The following is a 26,642-nucleotide window of genomic DNA, read 5'->3' as shown; positions in this document are numbered from 1 at the left end:
GTGTATGTGGCTGGCGCCTTAGCTGGTTGAGCTATAGGCGCCGAGCCAAGGTGCTAGTTTTCAAGGACACGGTGATGGTATCAACATCTCAGATTGGGGCCCATAGAAATGTCCCATGGAATTTGTGGTCCCCTCAATATATGCAATGTGGTGAATGCCATTCAGAAAATGAAATAAAATCTAGTGGCCCTATGAATGCAAGAATGTGGATTAAGAATAATACGCAAGAAAAGAACTCCCCCCAAATGCTATTTTTTGATGCTAGATGAAATGTATAAATTCATCTTTACTGATTTTTAAGATTCCCACGAATGCTTCAAATTGTTGTATAGTTTTGGCCTGCATATTTGTTTTTATTGGAAATTTGTCTTCTTTATTTTTAATTTTCTTTTTTGGTAGAGATAGAGGTCTCATTACGTTGCCCAAGCTTGTCTTGAACTCCTGGGCTCAAGCCATCCTCCTATCTGGGCCTCCCAACGTTTGGGGATTATAGGCATGAGCCACTGTGCCCAGCCTTCTCATTGTCTCTTTAGTAGTTGTGAACCATTATCAACATGGACATTGATTCATAATTTAACACACATAATAAATCTGTTAACTATGGACTAAAAAGTAATGAACTCAAAACCAGCCTGGAGAATCAACCCACTCCACGTGGGGAAGTGTTCATCATGAAGGACAGACAAGGGTCTCCCCAGGTATCCCCTGGTTTGGGGCACTCAGGGATAGAGGTAGCTGCCTATGGCCTTGGAAAATTGTGCAAACTCAGAAAAGTGAGAGCTTTCGTTCTCAGGGTGAAGGCACTGTTCCCCAGAAAACAGGTTCATGAGTACTCCTAAGGTGTTAGTGAGAAGGCAGTGGTTTTAGAAACCATCTGGGAAATCTTCCTACCCCCCACCCTACCCGTCTCCTGGAGAATCTCTGCGGAAAGGGGTGCTTGTTACTGATGGAGGGGTGTTCTTTCTCTTGAGAGACCGATGCCTCCCTGAAAGGATAAAACCCAGGGGTGCACAGATTCTATGCCTTCTAGGGTCACTTTTTGTTTTGATCAGCAATTAAACTTCAACTCAATTGCATGTTTGGCATATTCAACCAAGGATTGTTTCTTTGTGACATGCTTTCATACATTTTATTTTTCTGTTTCAGGGAGAGTGGTGAATATCAGTAGTTTACAGGGTTTAAAAGCTCTTGAAAATTGCAGCGAAGATCTGCAGGAAAAGTTCCGATGTGAAACACTCACAGAGGGGGACCTAGTGGACCTCATGAAAAAGTTTGTGGAGGACACAAAAAATGAGGTGCATGAGAGGGAAGGCTGGCCTGACTCAGCTTATGGGGTGTCCAAGTTGGGGGTCACAGTCTTATCAAGAATCTTGGCCAAGCGTCTGGATGAGAAGAGAAAAGCCGACAGGATTCTGCTGAATGCATGCTGCCCTGGATGGGTGAAGACTGACATGGCTGGGGATTACGGCTCCAGGACTGTGGAAGAGGGGGCTGAGACCCCTGTCTACTTGGCCCTCCTGCCACCAGATGCAACTGAGCCTCAAGGCCAGCTGCTCCATGACAAAGTTGTGCAAAGCTGGTGAATGTCTGCTTTGGAGCTTAAGGCTTAATAAACATTGGTGCAACAAATGAATGAATCCTGATGCTGTGGTTTGATTCTTGTCCTTGGGAAGGAATAGCCATTCAAATCTCCCTAGGAGAAAGGTATCTAGTCCTGGAATCTGGAGCTGAACGACTGATATATCAAGCTGTAAGTTAGCCTGAGGGGAAGAACGTAGTCTAACCTTTCAGTGGGTATCCAGATCACCTGTGGTGCTGGTTAGACCTGATCACTGGGTCCAGCGCCAGAGTTTCCAGTTGTCTAGATCTGAGGAGGAACCAAAGACTCTGCCTATCTAACAAGTTCTCAGCTGATGGGACATTTGTTGTTCCTAGTTTGTTGATTTTGTAAGGATGATGATTTATCTTGTTTCTTTAGTGCTGCAACTTTTTTTTTTTTGAGAGAGAGAGAATCTCACTTTGTCACTATGGGTAGAGTGCCATGGTGTCACAGCTCACAGCAACCTCAAACTCTTGGGCACAAGTGATCCTCTTGCCTCAGCTACCTCAGTAGCTGGGACTACAGGCACTTGCCACAACACCCGGCTAAGTTTCTATTTTTAGTAGAGACAGGGTCTCACTCTTGTTCAGGCTCAGCGGTTCTCAACCTGTGAGTCGCAACCCACAAGAACTGCATTAAAGAGCTATGGCATTAGGAAGGTTGAGAACCACTGCTCAGGCTGGTCTTGAACCCTTGAGCTCAGGTAATCCTTCGCCTCCAAGAGTGCTAGGATTAAAGGTGTGAGCAAGTGCGCTCAACCCAGCTCTACATCTCTTTCTGTCTTGTTATATTTGAGCATCTTTTCATCGGTTCATTTTTTGTTTGTTTGTTTTCTTTTTTGAGACAGAGTCTCATTCTGTTGCCCTGAGTATACAGCTGTGGCATCAAAGCTCACAGCAACCTCAGACTCTTGGGCTCAAGTGATCCTCCTGTCTCAGCCTCTGGAGTCACTGGAAGAACTATAGGTACCTGCCATAACACCTGGCTAGTTTTTCTTTTTTTCTTTTTTTTTTAGTAGAGATGGGGTTTGGCTCTTGCTCAGGCTGGTCTAGAACTCCTGAGCTCAGACAATTCACCTGCTCATTCACGGAGTACCAACTCCAGGCTAGAGCTGAAAATTTCTTTTTTTACTTCTTTCTCCTGTAGTGTTCTCTTGCCCCCCATGTAGCTGGGATCACAAGGTCCGGCTGTTTTGTTGTTGTTGTTGTTGTTGTTGTTGTAGAGACAGGGTCTCACTCTGCCTCATGCTGGTCCTCAGTTGGTCTCCAACTCGGCTGAGCTCAGGCGATCCATCCGCCTCGGCCTCCCACAGCGCTGGGACAACATGCGTGAGCCACCACACCCGGCTGAGCTGAAAATTTCTATACGACTTTCAGGGGATAAAATGAGGAGGGGTCACTACAGCTATCACAACCTTAATTAGCAGGTGGCACTGAGTGTGATGGCTGGGAGCCCCAGTTGGGCCACCCGGTTGGGGCCAATGTCAGGCAGGGGCGCTCTACCTGACTTCCCCACCTCAAGGTCTTGTCCTGCAGCTCTCAGGAAAGCGGGAGGAAGCGGTGAGGGTTTGACTGGAAATACTCAGCTTTTTATAGTTGACATCAAGTTCTTCTTCCCGAGCCGGGCCCACACAAGGAACTCATCCCAGGAAGAAATGACCTCTCCTCCCCTGCCAACGACGGTCGGAAAGATGAGGCCTCTGGGGGTGAATTACCGAGGTACGTCTTCTGTACCCCGAGTGTGTATGGAACGGCTCGTTAGGCCTAACCACCACCCCAAGAAGAGAGTTTGGGTGTGATCCCGATGGAAAGAACGGTGTGGTGTGAGCCAGGGGCCATGAACTTTCCTCGGACCCCATGGTTCTCCTTTACTGTAATTCCAAAACACACAGGCTGAAGAAGAACGTAAGGACAACCTCGGGCAGGCAGTGACCAATGTCCATGTCCCTTCCTTTCGGATGCGCCGGGGGAGCCCAAAGTGAGGAGCGAATGCCACCCCGCCCACCTGTACTAGGCCTTCCCGGGAACTGCCGGGCGGCTTAGCGCCGTCCTCGGTTGGGAAGCTGAGGAAGACTCAGGCCCCAAGACTTCGGCAGCGGCGGCGCCAGAACAGCCCCATCCCGCTGAGGCCCCGCCTCCCGGATCTGCCCCGCCCCTGCGCACAGGGAACTCCGCGCTAAGCCCCGCCCCCAGACCGGGGACTCGGTGTCTGAGCGCCGAGGGTGCACCTCCAGGCCCCGCCCTACGCACCGTGCCCCCGCCCTTGATCCTACCTCTATGCGTCAAGACCCAGCCTTCCAGTACCGCCCCGCGTGCCAAAGCTCCGCCTCCTTTCCCCGCCCTCCTTCCGAACCGTGGCCGCCGGGTTCGGGCGCGGCGCTTACTCTGCTGTCCCGGCTCTCGGCCGCGCCACATCCCCGTCCTGTTGTGTCTCCAGCACCGGGGTAGGCTCCTCCGTGCGGCACGTGGACGCGCCGGACAAGAAGGGCCGCTGGCGCAGGTAAGTCGTGCCCGCGCCCCACCCGGCATCCAGCCCTCGGCCGCCAGGCAAAGCTGGGGGGGCGGGCGTCCCCTCACCGCGGGCCGGTGAGTGGCTAGGAGGTGCGGGAGCCCTTCCTCGGTACACAGGGCTCGGGCGGCGCCATAAGGGCGGTCCGGGGTGCAGGTGGATTTTCGGCGCGCAGCCAGGCCCGCGGCGCTCCCTGCTGCAGTGCGGGGGCGGCTCCGCCAAGGCGGCGCGTGGGCGTGGGGCGCCGGCGGAAGACCCCCGACGGCTGCCGGGTAGCTGGGTGGGGTTGCCTCCGGGTTACCCTAGGCTCCGCTTGGCTCCTGGTGGCGGACTACGTGCGGCCACGCCCTCGCCCAGCCGGGTGCGACCTCTGGTCCGGCAGGTGGAGGTCAGGGGGGTCACAGCCCCGCCATCCGCTGGCGGAGAACTCAGCCTTTGTTTGCTGGTGCGGTCCTCGTTGGGGAGGAGGCAAATGATGCAGATCTTTCAGAACCGAAGGCCTTCGTGTCAAGGGAAGACCCCCAAGCCTTCCAAACTGTCACCAGGAGAAGGGATGAGCCTCAGTGCGCGCTCTGCCGGCCTGGCCCGGCCCCTCTGGCTGGCAGGATTCCCCGCTGCTGACCAAAACTATTACCCGTGGGTATTGCCACAAACTCTGGACAGTGGCCTCACATTAGGGAAACCTTTCTAGGATTTTTTGAAAAGGTGATGGAGAACACCCCCCCTCAGCCTACTTCTATTATGTGTCTTAATTTCCAGTACAATTTAATTACCATTTTGAAAGACCAGGTTCAAAATGATGTGTCCTAGAGTTGACTAAGCCAGTTGGTGATGTGTGTTTCTGTGCTGTAGACTGTGGCTCATTGTCTTGTTTTGTTACTAATATTACATATCTGTTATCTATTGATAAATGTTCTTGCTCATGGGAGGGTTACTCTGTCCTCATTTTCATCTAACTCAGAAATGTTACTTCATGTAAACATATTTACTGTGAACTTCTTTGAGATCTGGCAGTTGGTTTTCATTCCACTTGTTTTTCTTTTTTCAGACACAAGGTCTCACTTTATCGCCCTCTGTAGAGTGCTGTGGCAGGATCACACAGCTCAAAGCAACCTCCAACTCCTGGGCTTAGGTGATTCTCTTGCCTCAGCCTCCCAAGTAGCTGGGACTACAGGCGCTTGCCACAGCGCCCAGCTATTTTTTTGTTGCGGTTTAGCCGGGGCCCGGTTTGAACCCGCCACCCTGGGTATATGGGGCTGGCACCCTACTCACTGAGCCACAGGCGCCGCCTCCACTTGTTTTTCTAAGCAATTAATGGATAAGGCGAGAGTTCTTGCTGACATTTTTGATTTTAGCAGGTAGGGGTATATCTGGTTGGATATACTTGTTTATATATAGATTACTGCTTTATGTGTCTAATTGTTTGTAGGCTATCAGTTTTACTGAACTGTGGGATTACTCACAGAAAAGGTATCCAGGAAAGATTGCAAGATCATTGGGGAAATGATCTTGTTATTTAAGGACTCTAAGTTATTTAAGGACTAAACTATTAATTTTACCGCTAGCATAATGTAGCAGAGGCCCAGTAGTGTCTCACTGACCTGGGCTGGAATCTGGTTCTGCCAGCTGCTATATGTGACCTGGGCAGTTTTCCAAATGGCCTGATCTCCAGTATTCTCATCTTGGGGCTGATAATTCCACCTCACAGGACTACTGTACATTGCATGAGAGAGATGCATGCATTAGTGGTGAATTTGCCAAACTCACTCTGAAAATTGGCTTGGTAGTGTAAGATGCTATGCCTCTTTTTTTTTTAAACAAAGGAGCTTGCTTTAACGACTATTTCTACGCTTCTCATTGGTGCTGTTAGTTAAGCCAAGTGATACTTTTTTCATATGACCGACCATAATAGTGACCCACTTCAATTATCTGCTCTTGCCTGGCTGGCACCCTCCTTGCCATGAGCAGTGGTGTCCTTTGCCACCCCACCTCCTAAGCACACACCTTATCACTGACGCATTCTCTTCCTGGTAACCCTAGCTGCCCACACCTGTGGACTTTGAGGACGCCTCTGTTGGTAGTTGAGTTTCTTCTTGCCAATATCAGACTCTGTCACTGTGTGTGCCACATTAAACTGACATTTTGTATTTATATTTCCTTCTAGGAGCTATGAGAGTAGAAACCTTACTTTATTCATGTTTCTTTCCTCAGTTCTTAGACACTTAATAGAGTAAATGGACTATGTATGGACTATTTCAGTGGTTCAGAGATGGTAGATTTGGGGCCTGTAAATTTTCTGGAAAAAAAAAAAAATGACAGACCGTTTGGATATTCCAACTTCTTAATCTTTACTAGGCAAAAGGAGCAGACTACTGCCTCTTGTTATCTTTTCCATGAGATTGTCAAAAGCCCGAAGGCTGTTACTTCAGAAAAAAAAGGGACAGGCCTTCCTAAGAATGAGCAGGGAGTCTTGTTTTGTGGGTATGTATGCACAGCATATTATATTTCTACAGAGAACCACAGCACACACAAAGGTGCTGTGGGGGCCTGGGCTGCCTGGGGACATGCACACTGCAGGGAGGACAGAAGTGGGTAGAGTCTTGGTAGCTGGGGAGGGGGTTGTTTGGACTTACTGTAAGTTTAATGGGATGTGTTTTAAAGAGGGCAGTTGGCTCAGTGCCTGTGGCTCAAGTGGCTAAGGCGCCAGCCACATACACTTAAGGTGGTGAGTTTGAATCCAGCCTGGGCCCGCCAAACAATAATGATGGCTACAACCAAAAAAAAAAAAAAAAAAGCCCGGCCTTGTGGCGGGCGCCTGTGGTCCCAGCTACTTGGTAGGCTGAGGCAGGAGACTTGCTTGAGCCCAGGAGTTGGAGGTTGCTGTGAACTGTGATGTCATGGCACTCTACCAAGGGGGACAACTTGAGGCTCTGTCTCAAAAAAAAAAAAAAATTAAGGAGGGCAGTTACATGCGTTAATTTATGTTTTAGATTAGTGGCTGAGTGTGGCAAGTGGAGGGAAAGAAGAGTCCAGAATGACAAAAGGTTCCATGGATGGAGGGGCCACTTTCAGAGAAGATGTAATTAAGAGTTTAGTTTTAACCAGCTTTATTGAGGGATGACTTACAGATCATAAAATTTATTCAAATATATAATTCAATGATTTTTAGTAAATTTGCGGAGTTGCACAACCATCACCATAATCTAATTTTAGCAAATTTCCATTCTCTCGCAAGAGGCAGTAAACTGCCGGTGCCCACTGGCAGTTACCCTGTTTCTACACCACTCTGGGCAGCCTCTAGTCTCTCCATATCTATCAATTTGCCTACTCTGGGCATTTTGTATAAATGGGACCATACAATATATGGTCTTGTGTAGCTTGCTGCTTCTCCTACAGGAGTATTTTCAAGTTCATCCAGGTTGTAGCAGCAAGTGTCGATACTTTATTCTTTTCATTGCCAGTAGTGTTCCACTGTATGGATAGACCATGTCTTCTTGCCAGTATCAGACATCTTGTTAATTTCGCCCACCCTCTGCACCCTCTGTCACTGTATGTGCCACATTAAATGCCTATCGATAGACCACATTTTTTGATGGGCACTTGTCTTATTCAGGCTGCTGCAACAAAATACCGTAAACTGGGTTGCTTGTAAATAATAGAAATTTATGTCTCATAGTTGGAGGCTGGGAAGTTCAAGATGAAGGTAGTAGCAGATTCGATGTCTGGTGGGGCTTGCTTTCTGGTTCACAGATGATACTTTTTCCCTGTGTCCTCACATAGTAGAAAGGAGAGTCAAGCTTCCTCAGTTCTATTTTAAAAAGACACTAATCCCATTCAGGAGGACCCAGTCACCTCTTAAAGGCCCTACTTTGTTTTTTTTTTCTTTTTTTGTAGTTTTTGGCCAGGGCTGCGTTTGAACCTGCCACCTCCAGCATATGGGACCAGTGCCCTACCCTTTTGAGCCACAGACACCTCCCAAAAGGCCCTACTTCCTAATGCCATCACCTTGAGGGTTAGGATTTCAACACATGCATTGGGGGCAAGGGACACAAGCAGTTTAGTTTAGTTTTGGAGGCACTGGATTTGAGATACCTATGCCAAATTCGTGTGGAGAGAGGAGAGGTCTATTCATATGGACCTGAACCTCACAGGGGAAGTTGGGGAAGACATTAATCTAAGTCATTGGCATGTAGATGGTATTTTTTATTAAATCATAACTTTGTACATTGATGCATTTGTGGGGTTCAGGGTACTGCTTCATTATACAGTGTGAAATGCTTACATTGAACTAGGTAACACATCCATCACAATTATACTCATTTCTAATAGTTTTGAAATGTACCATTGCATCATGCACATTAGGCGAGGTCCCCCCAAATACCCTCCCTCCTCCCATATCCCCCTCCCCTCCCCTCTCTCTCCTCTTCCCTTCTACTTTCTGGACAATAGTTATGTTTTGCCATTCACATGAGTGTGTAGGCGATTATATATTGATTTCATAGTACTATTATTGAGTACGTTGGATATATTTTTTTCCATTCTTGAGATACTTTACTAAGAAGAATATGTTCCAGCTCCATCCAGGTAAACATAAAGGATGTGAAGTCTCCATCTTTTTATGGCTGCATAGTATTCCATGGAGTACATACACCACAATTTGTTAATCCATTCATGGGTTGATGGGCACTGCTGCTGTTTCCATGTCTTGGCTATTATGAATTGGGCTGTAATAAACATTCTGGTGCAGATGTCTTTGTTGTAAAATGATTTTTGATAATCTGGGTATATACCTAGTAGAGGAATTGCAGGATCGAACAGTAGGTCTACTTTTAGTTCCTTGGGTGTTCTCCAAACTTCTTTCCAAAAGGTCGTATTAGCTTGCATTCCCACCAGCAGTGTAGAAGCGTTCCCTTCTCTCCTTATCCATGCCAACATGTAGATGGTATTTTGAAGTTACAGGAATAGAGAAATGATCAAGGATACAGAGAGAGAGGAAAAGGTCCCAAGGCCTGATACCAGGGAATGCCAGCACTTAGAAGTGAGTAGAGGAGGAAGAAAGAAGTGCTGAGAGAAGTGAGAAACTAACTCTGGGCTGGTGGTGCCCAAGGAGTGGGTGGGCTGAGAGGAGGCCGTTTGGAGGAGGAGGAAGTGGTCTGCTGCAGAGTCCTGCAGGAAGAGCTAAAGTGAGGAAACAGAAGGGACTCCTGGCATTGGTGACTTGAAAGCAGTGGTGGCCCTGAGAAGACTGGAGTGGCCCTGAGAAGACTGGGGATTGATGGGAAAGTGATATCGAAAATTTCATGAAATTTTTTTTGGGGGTGGGGGGTTTTGAAACAGAGCCTCAAGCTGTCCCCTGGGTAGAGTGCCATGGCATCATAGCTCACAGCAACCTCCAACTCCTGGGCTCAAGTGAGTCTCCTGCCTCCACCTCCCAAGTAGCTGGGACCACAGGTGCCCGCCACAACGCCTGGCCATTTTTTGGTTGCAGCCATCATTGTTGCTTGGTGGGCCCAGGCTGGGGATTCGAACTCGCCACCTTAGGTGTATGTGGCTGGCGCCTTAGCCACTTGAGCCACAGGCGCCGAGCCTTGGGGGGTATTTGAAAATCTATTTTAATGAAAACATTCTCATCCTTTTTAAACAATTTGCATTGTTTAATCTGAAGCTGTTCCGGCATCAGGATTTAACTTTAACTCCACAGGTTTCAGGTGCCACTGTATTACTGATTCTCTAGTGGTCTTGAGCCGCGTGTTAGAGATGTCTGCCTCTTTTGGAAGTCTTGGGGCAGCTTCAGGGGCTTCTTTTTTTTTTTGAGACAGCATCTCACTATGTTGCCCTGGGTAGAGTGCTGTAGCGTCACAGCTACGTGGTGTCACAGCGACCTCCAACTCTTGGACTTAAGCAATTCTCGTGCCTCAGCCTCCCAAGTAGCTGGGACTACAAGCACCTGCCACAATGCCCGGCTATTTTTTGGTTGGAGTTGTCATCATTGTTTGGCAGGCCCAGGCTGGGTTCGAACCCGCCAGCTCCGGTGTATGTGGCTGGCGCCCTAGCTGCTGAGCTATAGGTGCGGAGCCAGGGGAGTGATTCTTATCCAATGTTTGACCACTTTCAGTTTTGCATTCACCAAAGGGATATTCTTGTGAACCCGAGGGGTATGTGCTTTTTCTAACCCAAGCATCTTTATTTTATCTTTCTCCTAGTATGGTTGTCTTTTGTACTTTTTATTCTAGTAACAGTATGCAGTTTATGAGGGTTCTGTGGATCTGGATCCCCACCATACTTTTCATGATCTGCAGCTGAAGGCTGAAATACATTATCTGGAATTCTTAACTTGGTAAATTTGTGACAAATCCAGTCTGTACAAACGAGAGACACCATGCCTTTTGTCAGTCTGTAGTCTGTCTGCCTAATGGCCTCTGAACTACTGTGCACAAAATCCCTACCATAAGCATGGTTGATTCTCTTTAGAGGTAGTGCCTGCCAAATGCTCAGCCTGAATCTTGCCACAGAGGGGCTTGTGAAATTCTTAGAACATCGCTGGCCAACAAATGAAAGATTCTGGCTTAATGAGCATGTTGCACTTATACTTCGCCTCCTTGCATCTACCTCACGAGGTTAGACAGTTAAGCTTGCAAACGCATCCTGGAAAAAGTACTTTGAAAGGTGGCCTAGGTGCTGCATTAGTGCATAGCTTCCCAAGGGGAGTACTTCAAAGGTGACCATAGTGATATTCAGCAATGAGGTGTGTAGCGCTTTCTCTAGGATGTTTGCAAACTTAATCATTTGACCTCATACTTTCCTTTTTACTTGATTGACTAAGTTCAGCTTGGTTAATGAACAAACCAACTTAACTGTGCACCATCATGTTTAATTATATCATATTGTTTGATGTTTCTGTCTCCTTTCAGACTAAGCAGTATCAGTCGGGCTTAGGGTTGTCTGTAATAGAAAACCTGATTGAACTGTGGCTTACACAAATTAACTGTTACATGCAGAAAACATACATAGACCCGATGTAGAGCCTCCAGGGTTGTACATGGTCCCTTCATAATTCCACTGGGGCCTCGGCTGCTCTATCTTTCCACCCTCAGTGGAAAACTCAGCCACAAATGTGACTTTTGTGCGCATTTCATCATGGTTGCAAGATGGCTTCACTCCAACATCAAAGCTTTATTCCATTTAGAAAGAAGAGTAAAGGGGAAAGGGCTTATGCCAGCAGGTTTCCTAGCAACAGCTTCTACTGACATCTCACTGTCCAGAGTTGTCACATGGCCAACTCGCTGCAAGGGAACCTGGACACTATAGCACTGCCCTGAACAGAATCAGGGTTCCCTTAGTATGGAGAAGAGGGACAAGGAATTTGGGGTAGGTGTGTCTACCACACATTAGATGGAACTTTATTTAAAAATAATAAATAAATAACTATTCTTTTTTTTTTTTTCCTTTTGACAGAGTGTCACTCTGTTGCCCTGGGTGTAGTGCTGTGGCGTGATAGCTCACAACAGCCTCAACTCCTGGGCTCAAGTGATTCTCTTGCCTCACTCTCCTGAGTAGCTTGGGACCATAGGCATTTGCTGCAATGGCTGGCTAGTTTTTCTTTTCTTTTTTTGAGACAGAGCCTCAAGCTGTCCCCCTGGGTAGAGTGCTGCATCACAGCTCACAGCAACCTCCAACTCCTGGGCTCAAGCGAGTCTCTTGCCTCCGCCTCCCAAGTAGCTGGGACCACAGGCGCCTACCACAATGCCTGGCTATTTTTTGGTTGCAGCCGTCATTGTTGTTTAGTGGGCCCGGGCTGGATTCGAACCCGCCACCTTAGGTGTATGTGGCTGGCGCCTTAGCCACTTGAGCCACAGGCGCCAAGCCGCCTGTCTAGTTTTTCTAGCTACTTCTACCTTTTAGTAGAAGGAGTCTCACTTTTGCTCTGGCTGGTCTAGAATTCCTGAGCTCAACTGATCCACCGGCCTTGGCCTCCCAGAGTGCTGGGATTATAGCCATAAGCCACCACACCCAGCCTAAATATCTGTTCTTTTAAAAAATTAAAAATAAAAAACAGAACTTTATGAGGTGAGGACTAAAGAATAAGAACAAATCTGAACCCCAGAGCACTCTTTTTGAGAGAATGTTAAAACATGAAAGTTGGTGACACATCAAAGGAAGGATTTGACATACCCGTGTCTTACAAAGTGTCTCTCACGGTAGTAAGTTTGAATAGACTGATGGCTTAACCTTCAGGGGGGTTTTAGTGAAGGAATAAAAACAAAATTTGACATAAGCAGGCATTTATATTTGTACATGTTATAGTGGGTATTTTAAGAAAGTCAATCAGTGAAGCATTCATTCTTTTTTTTTCTTTTGTCACATAAGGGATAAAAAGAAAACAAAGTGGTTGTTCTGGGATTAGATGGCGTATGTCTTAGGCTTTGCCATGGCTGCATTGGTTCATGTATAAATGCATTTAGCAAAAAAATAAAATAAAAGAATCCATCAGAGAATATATGAGAGCAAGAAGAATAGAATGAGCCTGGTTGAACCCTGGTGTAATACACCCTCATCCAAACTCTGCACTGGGGGAGGCATAAAGCCTAGGGCAGCACCCAGCTGGGTCTTGCTGATAATTGGAGCCTAATTAGTAACTGAACAGGCGCTTGGATTTATGACATTGCTGCCATCAGATGCCTCATCATTAATCATTACATCCTCATTTTCTGTAATGTTATATTTTTTCCACCTGATTTTCTGGTAGAATATTCTCTATTTTCTAGTATTGTTGTAGGGGATGGAATTGCTACATAGTCTGTTCAGGTTAAGAGCTTTTCCTTAGGTTTATGAATACACTGTGATAGGGAGGGCCTTCAGCGTTCACAATTCCCTGCTGGCAATTTTGTAGGTTTCTCTCCTAGAATTAATTTTCTCAATTAAGTGAAACCCCTGCTTTCTGCTCCTATGCATGTGTCTCCTTCAGAATCAACGAGGGCCAGAACTGTTTATCCTTTAATCTACCATAGCACCTGGCCCAGAAGCCTTGCTAAATACTTGAACTGTGCTGCCGAGTGCACTGTACCTGGCAGTGTTTGTAGACACCTGCCTTCTGTAGTGCTGGGTCAGGAATGATTTGTGTCCTTGAATGACTCTTTCATTTGGTTATTTTGATTCACTTTTAGATACTGTTCTTTGCTGTGAGAATGTAAGATGGATCCAGAAGAGCAAGAGCTATTAAATGATTATAGATACAGAAATTACTCTTCAGTGATTGAAAAGGCTTTAAGAAATTTTGAATCTTCAAGTGAATGGGCGGATCTCATATCTTCACTTGGCAAACTTAACAAGGTATGTGGGGCGTATACTGTTTGGATTGCATGGAGGTGGGGACACAATTATTATTTTATTATTACTATAATATTTTTATTGTTTACTTTTTATTATTATAAGAAGTCCATGATTATTGTAATAGAAAAGAAAAATCACCTATAATTCTTTCATGCAGAATTACCCACCCATTGTTAACCTACCAGTGTACATATGTCCTTCCAGCTTTTTCTGAGAATTTTATATAGTACTGATGTAGCTGAAAAATTTCTTGGGTAGTTTTTTTTTTGGAGATGGGGGTCACACTATATCACCCAGGTTGGTCTCAAACTACCTGAACTCAAGCAATCTCAGCCTCCCAAGTAGGTGGGATTACAGCTATGAGCCACTGTCCCCAACCAGGTGAACAGTATTTTTCTCAAGAATATTTATGTTGGCTTGGCGCCTGTGGCTCAAGCGGCTAAGGCGCCAGCCAGATACACGTAAGGTGGCGGGTTCGAATCCCCAGGCCGGGCCCGCCAAACAATAATGATGGCTGCAACCAAAAAAATGGCCAGGCGTTGTGGCGGGCACCTGTAGTCCCAGCTACTTGGGAGGCTGAGGCAGGAGACTTGCTTGAGCCCAGGAGTTGGAGGTGGTTGTGAGCTGTGATGCCATGGCACTCTACCCAGGGGGATAGCTTGAGGCTCCGTCTCAAAAAAAAAAAAAAAAAAAAAAAGAATATTTATGTCAGTTCATTGGCTCACACCTATTATCCTAGCACTTGGGAGGCCCAGGTGCGTGGATTGCCTGAGCTCATAGGTTCAAGACCAGCCTAAGCCAGAGTGAGACCTCGTCTCACATGAAAATAGCCAAGTTGGCTCAGCATCTATAGCTTAGAGGTTAAGGCACCAGCCACATACACTAGGCCTGGTGAGTTCGAACCCAGCCTCGGCCTGCTAAACAAACAACAACAGAATATCTAGGTATTGTGGCAGGTGCCTGTAGTCTCAGCTACTTGGGAAGCTGAGGCAAGAGAATCAGCTTGAGACCAAGAGTTTGAGGTTGCTATGAGCTGTGATGTAACAGCACTCTACTGAGTGTGACAAAGTGAGACTGTCTCAAAAAATAAAAAATAACTGGGTGTTCTGGCAGGTGCCTATGGTTCCAGCTACTTGGGAGGCTGAGGTGAGAGAATTTCTTGAGCCCAAGAGTTTGAGGTTTTTGTGAGTTATGATGGCACAACACTCTATCCAGGGCAACAGCTTGAGACTCTGCCTCCCCTCAAAAAAGAATATTTATGTTAAGTTTAAAATTGTTAAATCAGTTATTCAGAACTGCTCTTTAAGTACTTCTTAGGATTTTTTACTGCCTTTTCTTCTTTGATCTGCTTTTTTGACCACTTTACTGCTTATGGGTAACTCCTAGGAAAAAAATAAAGAATGAAATAGATATTGAAATCTGCCTGAAACTTGTGTGTATTTATATGTGTACATGTGTGTAGGGGGGTGTGTATGTGTGTGCTTGCACGTGTTTGGATAAGGAAATGGGGTCAAGTCTAGGAAAGCCAAAGCTGGTCAAATGTGCTCTCTTTGTGCCCTATGGAACTTTTGTATTTTCCCACCGTGCTGAGAAGGAGGATGGCCATAATGACGGGTAAGTAGGAGATATCAGGCTAGAAGAGGCTATATTTGGCTCTGATGCTGTCTGGGGCAGATTCTGAGTTTGGAGCCTGGGTGCCAGGTGGGAATTGGAAAATGTTTAGCTCTACTCTGAAGCTCTTAGCTCCCTAGGTCAGAGACAGCAGGGAATTTGGGGTGAGTGGTGATTTGAGCAGCCTGACCCTAGTGTACCACCTGTGCAGCAGCCCAGCACTAATAACCGGAAAGCAGCAATGACCCTTGCCAGATGGCTCTCAGGCAGGCAGAGATAGGCAGCGATTACAGCTTGTGGCCAGGCAACTGCTGGCCTCCTGCAAGGCGTGTTTACAACATGCAGGCGTCACAGCTCGGTGCCAGCAGGGGTGAGTAGATATATACTCCTAAGGTTTTCCTTTAAAACCGGACATAGGAACCCAAGAGTTGTTTGGGTGTGCAGATCCAGCTCAGGAATTCTCAAGCTGGAGGCAGCATTCCCTGACTTGCGTGAGGCAGATGATGTGTGTAGGGAAAGGGAGAAACAGTCGAATGGGATCGAGGCCTGTCCAGTTCTTAGGGATGTTTTGCACTTTCAGTATCCTGCTCTCCTGGCTCCAGTCTAAGGACTTACATAAATGGGGGGACGTGGAGGGTAGAATAACAACATTGTTTCTGTTTTGTTTTTTGAGATAAATTTGCCATTTATCCATTTTATTTTATTATTTGTTTATTGAAATGGAGTGTCACTCTGTCACCCTGAGTAGAGTGCTGCCGCATCATAGCTCACAGCAACCTCAAACTCTTGGGCTTGAGTAGTACTCTTGCTTCAGCCTACTGAGTAGCTGGGAATACAGACACTCACCACAATGCCTGGCTAGTTCTCTGTTTTTTAGTAAAGACAGGGTTTTGCTTTTGCTCAGGCTGGTCTTGAACTCGTGAGCTCAAGCAATCTACCTGCCCTGGCTTCCCAGAGCACTGGAATCACAGCTGTGAGCTACCTTGCCCAGCCCATTTATTGATTGTGGACTTCTTTGTTACAACAGCCCTAAAAAAACTAACAGAGAGGTAGAACCAAGATCTACTGAACACCCAAGTGCTGGGGATAAAGCATTGGACAGGTAGTCCCTGTTGGTAGGAGGCAGAGGACAGACAAATGGCCATGCCGTGTCAGGTGCTGCGTGCTAGGAAGACAAATAAACCGGGAAGTGGGGTATTCAGTAAGGAGGACGGGGTGCTATTTTAGACAGAAAAACCTCTCCGAGAATGTGACATTTAAGGAGGAAGGGAGCAAGCTGGCAAGGACGGCCATCTGGGGTGTGGGCCTGTGTCCAAGGCACAGTCGAGGGAACAGGAGTGGCTGCAGTGGAGAGAGTGCTGGGACATGAGGGAGAGGACATGGTGGGGTCACAGCCAGGGTCTTATTCCAGGAGGGAGGGGAAGGGAAGCCAAGCCATTGAACTTCCTTCCTGTGGGTTTTACGCAAGGGGACCTCTGTCTTACCACCCGCCCCAGCTGTCGCCAAGCTCAAGAGTGGGATGGAACTGGGGACGTCAGCCCTGGCGTCCGAGTTACCAGGTGTGCAGGGTGTGGATGGTGCTGAGGGTGCACATCTCAGTCAGACTTAAGGACACTGAACTTCCCGAGACCTGCGACTTCTGATCTAAGAGTACCTGGTAGGAGTTGAATAAAGAATTTTCTTAAGGCTTTGGTGATGATCAGATTTCTTGGATTCATGCACAGAAATTTCATGAATAAGAAAGAGCTGAATTAGTAAAAATCTTTATGATAATACAGATACAAGCAATACCATGGGGTATAAAAGGTTAGAGTCAGGCTGCTTTTTATTTCAGATGACTGCAGGTTATAAAGTATGAACCATAGATCCAGAGGAAAAGCCTCATCTCATGCAGCCCTTTTCACAGCTGAGAAAACTAGACCCTGAGAGGTCGTGGTTTGTCCACTGTAGACGGGGTCTAATGGTATTTTAAAAACTTGCTAAATTTGGGGTATCATTTTTTGAATTTGTATTAAAGAGTAGTTTATCTTTTAATAGTTTCCAGGTAGGTTTGGCGCCTGTGACTCAAGTGGCTAAGGCGCCAGCCATATACACCTAAGGTGGTGGGTTCGAATCCAGCACAGGCCCGCCAAACAACAATGATGGCTGCAACCAAAAAATAGCCGAGTGTGTGTAGCTGGGCGCCTGTGGGAGGCTGAGGCAGGAGACTCGCTTGAGCCTAGGAGTTGGAGGTTGCTGTGAGCTGTGATGCCAGGGCACTCTACCCAGAGGGATAGCTTGAGGCTCTGTCTCAAAAAAAAAAAATAATAATTTCCAGGTATATCATCATGAATAAGGTAAGCCTTTGCTTGATGGATTATCTGAGACCTAGAGCCATCATTTTTATCTCATTATTTTTAGAAAAATTTGACCAGCAAAATATACACAGTGGAATGAATACTACCCAGCCTTTAAAAAGAAGGAAATGCCCCATCTGAGGCAACACAGATCCACTTGGAGAACATTATGTTAAGTGAAATAAACCAGGCAGGGAAAGCGGAGTACAGCGTGATCATGTGGGGTATAAAAACAGGGTGTAAAACCTTGAGTTCGTAAGTAGAGAGTAGAATGGTGGTTACTGGGTGGCGTAGGGGGAGTGTGGAGGATGTTGCCCAATAGATGCAAATTTTCGTTAGGCCAGAGGAATAAGTTCAAGGCATCTGGCATACAACATGGTACCTACAATTAATAACAGTGTATTGGAGAAAATGTTGCTAAGAGCATAGATTTTAAGTGTTCTGGCCATAAAAAAATAAGTATCTGGGGCAATGTGTTAATCAGCTGGATTTAGCCATTTCCCAATGTGTACATATTTTAAAACAACATGCTGTATATGATAAACATAAAATTTTTGATTTGTCAATTTATTTATTTCAGAATGTTTTTTATTAAATTTAATTAATTATTGAGATGAAGTCTCACTTTATTGCCCTGGGTAGAATGCTGTGGCATCATAGCTCACAGTGTCCTCAAACTCTTGGGCTTAAGCCATTCTCTTGCCTCAGCCTCCTAAGTAGCTGGGACATAGGCACCAGCCACAATGCCTGGCTATTTTCAGAGGCGGGTTCTTGCTCTGGCTCAGGCTGAGTCCACCTGCCTCAGCCTACCAGAGTATTAAGATTACAGGTGTAAGCCACTGCATCTGGCCTTGATTTGTCAATTTTAATCAGCAAGTGCTTTTTGAGCCTTTGTAAACCCATCAAATATGATGTATGGCTTTGATTTTGGAAATAAAGGCTGATAGAGATGAATTAACTCTAAAGATTTAAAAATAGTATCACTGAAACATCTTTTTTTTAAAAGTGTGATAATGGTTTTAGAAGAATCACCTGTTTTGTTGCTTTTATTTGATGACACTACTACTGTTTCACAGAATGGCCAGAGGTCAGGTTTCTTGAATAGCAAGGGCATCCTGAGGTATTTGGTGTTAGCAGCTCAAGTTCTAAGTCTTAATCACTTAACTAAAGGCACCTCCTTGGAGCACAGCTGGGTACTGTGGCATTTCAGAATTAGTGCTGCCGGATGGTGAGAGAGTCCTTGGATACCCAGTTCCAGCCCTTCACAGCTCAGCTTCAAGACCTCTCCCACCTGAACAGTTGACGAGTCCAAAAAGAATCCTGCTTTTTATCCTCATTTCAATTAGCTCCTCTTCTCTGTTGCATAGTATTTGCTTACGCAGAGCCACTGCTGCAGTTTAGAGTCTGTGTTAGTCTGCCAGGGCTGCGATAACAAAATGCCAGTCAGGATAGGTTTTCCTTTTATTTTTTCTTTCCTTTCCCCTTTCCTTCCCTTTCCTGTTCCTGATGAGGTCTTGGTCTGTCACCCAGGCTAGAGTGCAGTGGCATCATCATCGCTCACTGCACCCTCGGACTCCTGGGCTCAAGTGCTCAAGTGATCCCTTCCTTATCCTCCCGAGTAACTGGGGCTGTAGGCTTAGCCAGATGGCCCAGCCAGCGTGGATTAAACAAAGGAAATTTGTTTCTCACAGATCTAGAGGCTGGAAGTCAAGATGAAGGTGACAGCAGGGTCAGTTCTTCCCAAGGCCTCTCCTTGGCTTGCAGGTGCCCTCTTCCTGTGTCTTCACATGGTCACCCCTCTGTGTGTCCTTGTAAGGACACCAGTTAGACCAGATCAATGACCACCCTAATGGCCTCATTCTAGTTTAGTTACCTCTTTAAAGACCTTATCTCCAAATACAGTCACAGTCTAAGGCTCCAACATAAGGTTGTGAGGGGACACCGTTCAGTCCAAGCAGGGTCTGATGATGAAGCTCACTCTGCCTCTCCACAGACCAACTTGTTTAAAAAGCTGATTTCTGAATGAAGTCCAGATGGTCTTTCATCACACCCATTTGGAAGAGTAGAGTAGATGTCATTTCTTTAACCTTGTTCACTGCCCAGGAGGTCCTCGTGTGTGTAGTGACAGTCATGTGACCAGATCGTCTAAGTCAGGGCAGCTTTCCTGATGACTTGTGCCCCCTGCTCTGTGCTTCAGAAGCTCTGCACCAGCCTCTTTGTGGGGAATGTGGGGGTATCCTACCTATCTGCCTCAGTGGTCCTTTCTTCCCCTGCCTGAGCCTCATTGCTGCTGGCCTGTGTCCCTGCTGGCCAAGCCATGTGTGGTAAGTGGGCTGGGATTGAGCCTTGAGCCCCATTCAGCCTGATCGTGCGCAGTGTGCATCTGGGCCCACAGGATGCCTGCGGTCACCTCATGGTCTCACCTGCAGGCCCCATCTGTGGAGCATGGTACATGGGTTCAATTTTAGCCATTTGCTGGCACCTTCTGATGACCTCTGGCTATGACCTTGAGGGTAGAAGTTGTCAGATAGTGGAGTTTTCAAGTCAGGGTGGGAAGACAAGACAAGTGACTGAATTACTTCTGGGAAGAGACCAAATCTAAAGGATGCTGTTGTCAGCAAGTATTGATTCTCTTCACTTTTATATAAAGCAGGTCCGGTACCTCTGCCCAGAGCAGTCAGCACAGAATCTGTTTGTTTCTGGCAGGGTTGTCATGTTCTTGGCACCAAGTCCAGAAGATGAAGACCTAACTCAGGTTTCTAATGTGTGACAAAGGCTCTGACTTCTTTGCTGCTTTTCTGTCGTGGGTGATGTGTTAGGGTTCCACTGATGACATAACTTCATACCCCACCCTAGGTTGTCTGAAGGGCTGAGAGTCTACAAGGGAGTTGCTGAGTCAGGCTTGTGATGACACCCTCAGCATTAGCTACTCAGTCACTAAGGTTCAGATGGTCTTTTTGGAAAGAGCATTTCTTTTTGCTAAAAGGAGTCAGATGTACTTTTCAGTGATTCATAGCTGGGACAGTCTGTTTAGTTCGTCTCTGAGTAAAAGCATACATTTTGCCGTTCTTTTTTTCAGGTCTGCTGGAGGGGTGGCAATAGTCCAGATCTGGACAGATGAATTACTCCTCGAGTGCTATGGCTTGGTCTCCTCCAAAACTTGTGTTGAAACATTTTTTTTAAATTAATTTTTCTTATACATGTGTATATTAGGTTTTCACTTCTGCCTTCACAGAATTAAAAAGGCTAAATTTAATGATAACAATATTTAACATAAGGACTGAGAACAAAAACCTCATGAAGAATGAATGAAGATACATGCATTCAGAAAAGAAATCAGACAATTGCTGCAACAAAATATCAAGCAATAATAATAGTAATAATGCAAAGAAAGTAACATTTACATTGTCAGATAGAAGTATGTCTATTATAGAATACTTTGATCACTTAACTACTCCTTGTTTTGTTTTTTCCAAAGTCTCAAAAAAATAGACAACTAATATTTATAAATGAAAGTAACAGATAATTTCAAAAAACAGATCATGCCCAATCTTATAGACAATAGAAAAAGAAATACTTCAAAATCATTCTACTTAATCTGGGTACACCTGATATTAAAATTGGAGAAAATATATTATTATAAAGGGAAAATTACAAACATATTATACTTACAAATGAGGATACAATATCATAATATATTACCAGGTTGAATTAAAAATTAATGTTTAATGTACTTGGTCAAAATTAAATACAATTTATATGAGAATTAGTCACTATTTTCTTTCTTTCTTTTTTTTTTCCTTGCCCACACCCCCTCCCTCCTTCTCTGTTCGTGTTGAAACTTAACCCCCAATGTGACAGTACTGAGAGGACGGGGCCTTTAACGGGTGATGGGGTCATGAGGATTAATGGGTTATCATGGGAAGGGCACTGGTGGCTTTATAAGAGGAGGAAGAAACCTTGCCTGTTAGCACTCAGCCCCCTTACTCCAAGAGTCCCAACCAGCGAGAGAATTCTTGCCCAGTGCAGCCCCTTGACCTTGGACTAATTTATAGCCTCCATAACTATACAAAAGTCCTTTTCTTTATAAATTACCCAATTTTAGATATTCTGTTATAAACAGCAGAAAACAGACTAAAACATCCAGTAACCTAATGACAAAAAGCTCTCCCAGCAGGATTGAGTCTGGACACAGGGAAAGGGTTTGCGATCTACTTACATTGTATAAATTCTGCCAAGAAAGTGACATAGCTAGAAACTTCACATCAGGCCTCAGTGTGGAAGGTGCTATGAACTGATCTCTCCGAAATTCATGCCAAAGCCTTAACCCCTGATCTGGCTGTGTCTGGAGATGGGCCTTTACCAGGTTATTTAGGGTAAATGAGGTCCTAGGGTGGAGGTCCTAATTTGATAGGACTGTGGCCTTGTAAGGAGAGGTAAGGAGAAACACTGTCCCACCCCCAGCCTTGGGAGGACGTAGCGAGATGTCAATGAGCCAGGAAGAAAAAGGAATTGGCTGGTACCTTGGTTGTGGACTTCTGTTGTTTAAGCCGCCCACTCCGGTGGTTTGTTACGGGAGTCCCAGAGGACTAACCCAGAAGGAACTAAATTAAACTTGGCTATTTTTTAAAAAGAACAACTTTGTACATGAATGCCAATATTCGAGCTTATGTTTGAATCAAATACAACTATTCCCATTTATTTATCTTTGTGTGTGTGTGTGTGTGAGACAGAATCTCTGTCACCCTGGGTATAGTGGCATCACACTCACCGCAACCTCCAACTCCTGGGTTCAAGTGATCCTCCTGCCTCAGCCTCCCAAGTAGCTGGTACTATAGGCACAGTGTTACCACCTCCAGCTAATTTTTCTGTTTGTAGTAGAGATAGAGTTCACTCTTGCTCAGGCTGGTCTTGAACTCTTGAGCTCAAGCAGTTTATCCTCCTCAGCCTCCCAGAGTGCTAGGATGGCAGACATGAGCCACCATGCCTGGCCTCATAAAAATAATCTTTCTCTTTTTTCCCCAGCTTTATTATTATACAACAAACTACACTTATTTAAAGTATATAATTAGGTGAGTTTTGACATGTTTATCCCTGTGAAACCATCACCACAACCAAAAGAATGAACATGTATCTGTCACCCCCTGAAATTTCCTGATCCCCCCCCCCCAGTTCTACTCCCCCAACCCCAGATAATTGCTGACCTGGTCTCTATCACTGTAGATGAGTGTGCATTTTCTAAAATTTTACATAAACAGAATCCAATAGTGTGCACTCTATCTCTTTTCTCTTCTGCCTGGCTTTTCTCACTCTCAAAGCCATTTGGAGAGTCATCCAAGTTTTGTGCATATTGATCACTCATCCTTTTTTCCTGCTGAGTACGACTCTCTGGACATACCCAATTTGTTGATCCATTTCCATGTTCACAGACATGGGGATTGTTTCCAGTATATGATGTGATCAATTTTTTAAGAAACTGCCAAATTGTCTTCCAAAGTGGTTGTATCATTTTACATCACCACCTGTGGTGTGTAGGGGCTCCATTTCTTCCCGTCCAGTCTTTGAACTTCTGCCCTTTTAATGAATGTAGTAGTAGCTCACTGTGGCTTTTGCATTTCCCAAATGACAAATGATTAAAACGTTAATGCATAGTCATTTTAAATTTGTTTTAATCCTATAGAAATGCAACACAAAGATCACTCTAAGACACTCTCACAGTGTGTAGTAGCAAAAAATGGGAAGTGACCACTGTCAGCAGGGTAGAGGTCATGAAGTAACTGTATCATGGCACATGCAGCCATTGGAATGAAACAGATTCGTAGTTACTAATGTGCAAAAATGCTCATGATAAAACAACAGAGAAGAAAGGGCAGGTCGAGCAGTTTTTATAGCTCTAGTCCTGTGTGTGTGTGAAGGAGAGGGAAATGGACAAGAGTGCAAAGCCTTTTATTGTTGCATTAGTTTATTTCTAGTTTTTCACAATTCTAAATACAGCTGTAATGCACAGCTCTGTCCACATGGCTGTCTTTGTTGGGATAAATTGCTGGAGATGAAGTTGTTACGTCAGTGGACATGACATTAAACCTTCAGACACACAGGTCTGTGCTGGGCTTTGTTTTATTCTACTCATCGGCCTAAAACTGCTGCCAGAGCTGTGGCCTATCAGCTACTGGACTTTATCAGGTATTTATCTGGTAGGATCCTATTCTCTCCCTGAACCTAGTTACTCTTCTATTTCAGACTTTCTCTGCTGCTTACAGGTTGGGAACTTTAGAATCATTTGTAAAGTAAAAAAAATAGTTTAGGACGCGGAACAGTGTGTCACACCTATACTCTTAGGACTTTGGGAGGCCAAGGCAGGAGAATCACTTTAGACTAGGAGTTTGAGACCAGCCTTAATAACATAGCAAGGCCTCATCTCTACAAAAAAGAAAAAAAAAAAAGAAAAGAAAAATTAGGCCTGGTGGTACACGCCTATAATCTCAGCTACTTGGGATCTGAGGCAGGAGGATTGCTTGAACTCACATCTGCTCAAGTGATAGGGCTCAGTGATAGCCCCAGAGTACCCAGGCTTGTTGGTACCTTATAAACTGCCAGTGGTGAACCGATTCTCACCCTGCCTATTCCTCTTATGACAGTGTGTGAGCCTTTCACATTTCTCTGCTTTAGAGGAAACGCTTTCCAGAAGCCTTCCTGCCACATTTCATGGTTCAGAGAAAGTCATATACCTACATCTGAATTAATCCTTTGCTAAGAAAACAGAATTTCTAGGATTAAGTCCTAGGACAATAACACTTACTGCTGGGGGCCCTCACCCTGGAGTAGTGTGATACCTGTTCCCTAAACACAAGGGGAAAAAAAGGGGCGGATGGCCACCAGCGTCTGCCTCAGTCTCAGAAGTTAGTGACAAGTTCATGAATATGAACGTGGTCCAATTCCAAGCTCCATGTTCCTGCCTGGATCTCAGACCTTCTGACCTAGGTTATCTTCCACCATATTTACTTTTCAGGGACATCTCAGGCCATGGAGAATCTGGCCTAAGTGCATAATCACCGCAAATAAGCACAGTAGTACTATGTAAGGCAGAGAACTACATTGCTTGGAAAAAAACAATTACGAATCGATCAGGTAAAGAAATAACATGCCTTTCTTGCCATATAAAGATAAGTAGTTATTAAAGTTAATAACTAAAGAATAAGCCGATCCTTAATGAGACAATAGATGGGGGCTGCAGGGCTGAGACAATGTGAAATGCTAGAGGTTCCCGGTTAGCGCCCGCCAGGTAGGGGCCCTTCTGCGGTAAGGGGTACAGCTGAGCCATGGCTCCTCAACCTGGTGATATTCTGTTCAGTCTCTCTTGAAGTTGTGAGTGGGTGTGACTTGTGTCATTAAGGCCTGGCCTGTTACTATGTAACCTCCTTGTGCAAACTTCTCTTCTCTCTTGAAGAACCAGCAGAACTTTGGGACTACAGCCTGTATGAGACTTGTAAGGAGATTCTGTCCTGAAGATGTTGTTTCTTCTCTTTTACTTCTGTCTTTCAACAAGTCCGTTTCCATATAAACTATGTCAGTTTTTTGTTATGTGGATTAAACTGTTTAAAAAATTCAAAAGTAGCTGGAGGAGGTGGCTGGTGGCTCGCCTGTAATCCTACCACTCTGGGAGCCAGAGTAGGTGGATTGTCTGAGCTCACAGGTTCAAGACCAGCCTGAGCAAAAGTGAGACCCCGTCTGCACTAAAAATAAAACAACTGAGGCAAGAGAATCGCTTCAGCCCTAGTTGGAGGTTGCTGTGTGCTACGACACCATGGCATTCTACCCAGGGCAACAGCTTGAGACTGTTGGTGAAAAAAAAAAAAAAGGTAGAAAAGTAACATTTTCACATGCCACATCACTTACAATTTATAATGCTATAATGACTATTATTTGATCTTCTGGTTTGTGATTATGAATTCTGAAGTGTTTCTCTGTTGTCCGTGTTGGTTATAGCCTAGACTGCGCTCTCAAGAGCGAGTTTGCCCCACATCCTCACTTTCTTTTCCTATAGTTTGCTCCAAAACTCAGGTGCCTAAACCTCCTCCCATCATTTCTCATCACTTCTGAGCCTGCTGGCTCTGAGGACCCCAAAATAGACTGATTTTTTTTTGTTAGTTCCATAATATGCCCATCACCCTAGCAGCATGGTAATTTTAAGAGATGTTCAGAAGAAAAAAAGGCATATTCTAATATGTCTCCCTGACACAGAAAGTTGGGTTGTTCTCTGTGTCCTGATCCTTGCCAGCGGCTTCATAGGCAGCTGGGAGTTCGGGATGTGGATGGAGAAAGCCGGGCCGAGAGTTGATTAATCGGCTGCTCTGCCTGGTTAGGGTTCAGTTGACTCAGTACAAATATAGTACAATGTTCTTTCAGCTGGTGACCTTTTGATAAGGAAGCTCCTTGTTTGACAGTGTCACTCTGCCAGTTAAAGAAAGGCAGTCCTCCCTGGGTCCCTGCAGTGACTCTCAGGGACCTTGTTCATGTGCCTGTCTCCTGGCTTGCCCCTTGCCATCCCTACTGGCAGAATGGCCACTGGCCTTCTCTTAAGGTGCACGGCTCTGCACCCTCCACAGTGTTCTGTTTTCATTCTGTCTAAAGGGCACTGCTGGTGTCCTTTGGCAAGTATTTAACTGACTGTTCAGGCTTGTGACACCCGGCTGGTCTGACTCACCATGCCATCTTACAGCTTCCTTTTCATGGCGTGACATGAGCCTCCTTATAAAGATGCCTGGCTTCCAGAAGGAAGACATTGCTGGTATCTCACCACGAAAGTGCAGCTTCTCATCTGCTTGCTCAGAGACATGTGTTTAGGGTGGCTGGGTTCCGTGTCCTTAGGGACAAGACTTCCAGTATCCTGAAGTCAGCAGGAGACTGTGTAGGAGCAGGTTTGGATGGCCTCTTCCTGGAACTTTTTTTTTTCTTTTTTTGAGACAGAGTCTCACTGCCCCAAGCTAGAGTGCCATGGGGTCATAGCTCACAGCAGCCTCAAACTCTTGGGCTCAATCAATCCTCTTGCCTCAGCCTCCCCAGTAGCCAAGACATAGGTACCTGCCACGACACCCTTCTAGTTTTTTATTTTTAGTAGAGACGAGATCTCACTCTTGCTCAGGCTAGTCTCAAATTCCTGAGCACAGGCGATCCACCTGCCTCAGCCTCCCAGATTGGTAGGATTACAGGCATGAGCCACCATGCCTGGCCTTCCAGGAACTTTTTTTTTTTTTTTT

The 26,642-nt window shown here is 45.5% G+C and overlaps 2 protein-coding genes and 1 pseudogene across 3 annotated transcripts in view; 2 read left to right on the top strand and 1 right to left on the bottom strand.

The window, feature by feature from the left end:
• CBR3 (carbonyl reductase 3) overlaps positions 1-1,638 on the top strand; it is a 10,958-nt gene extending 9,320 nt beyond the window's left edge. The window contains exon 3 of one of the 2 annotated variants that reach the window (XM_003800667.2): positions 1,147-1,638. In XM_003800667.2, the coding sequence (XP_003800715.1) occupies positions 1,147-1,583 (437 nt within the window). In that variant the 3' untranslated portion in view covers positions 1,584-1,638. The remainder of the gene's footprint in view (positions 1-1,146) is intronic. The other variant, XM_012811947.1, reaches the window with a different exon arrangement.
• Positions 1,639-4,058: 2,420 nt separating this feature from the next.
• The window catches only part of DOPEY2 (dopey family member 2), a 131,445-nt gene continuing 108,861 nt past the window's right edge, over positions 4,059-26,642 (top strand). The window contains exons 1-2 of the mRNA XM_003800666.3: positions 4,059-4,099; positions 13,273-13,438. Of these exons, the coding sequence (XP_003800714.1) occupies positions 13,301-13,438 (138 nt within the window). The 5' untranslated portion in view covers positions 4,059-4,099; positions 13,273-13,300. The remainder of the gene's footprint in view (positions 4,100-13,272; positions 13,439-26,642) is intronic.
• Positions 9,763-10,557, bottom strand: LOC100963679 (annotated as a pseudogene).

This window comes from Otolemur garnettii, unplaced genomic scaffold (genome assembly GCF_000181295.1).
Source record: "Otolemur garnettii isolate 467f Iridium unplaced genomic scaffold, OtoGar3 scaffold00180, whole genome shotgun sequence".
NCBI lineage: Eukaryota > Metazoa > Chordata > Mammalia > Primates > Galagidae > Otolemur > Otolemur garnettii.
Note: the sequence above shows the minus strand (reverse complement) of the source record. Positions and strands in the feature narration are given on the sequence as shown.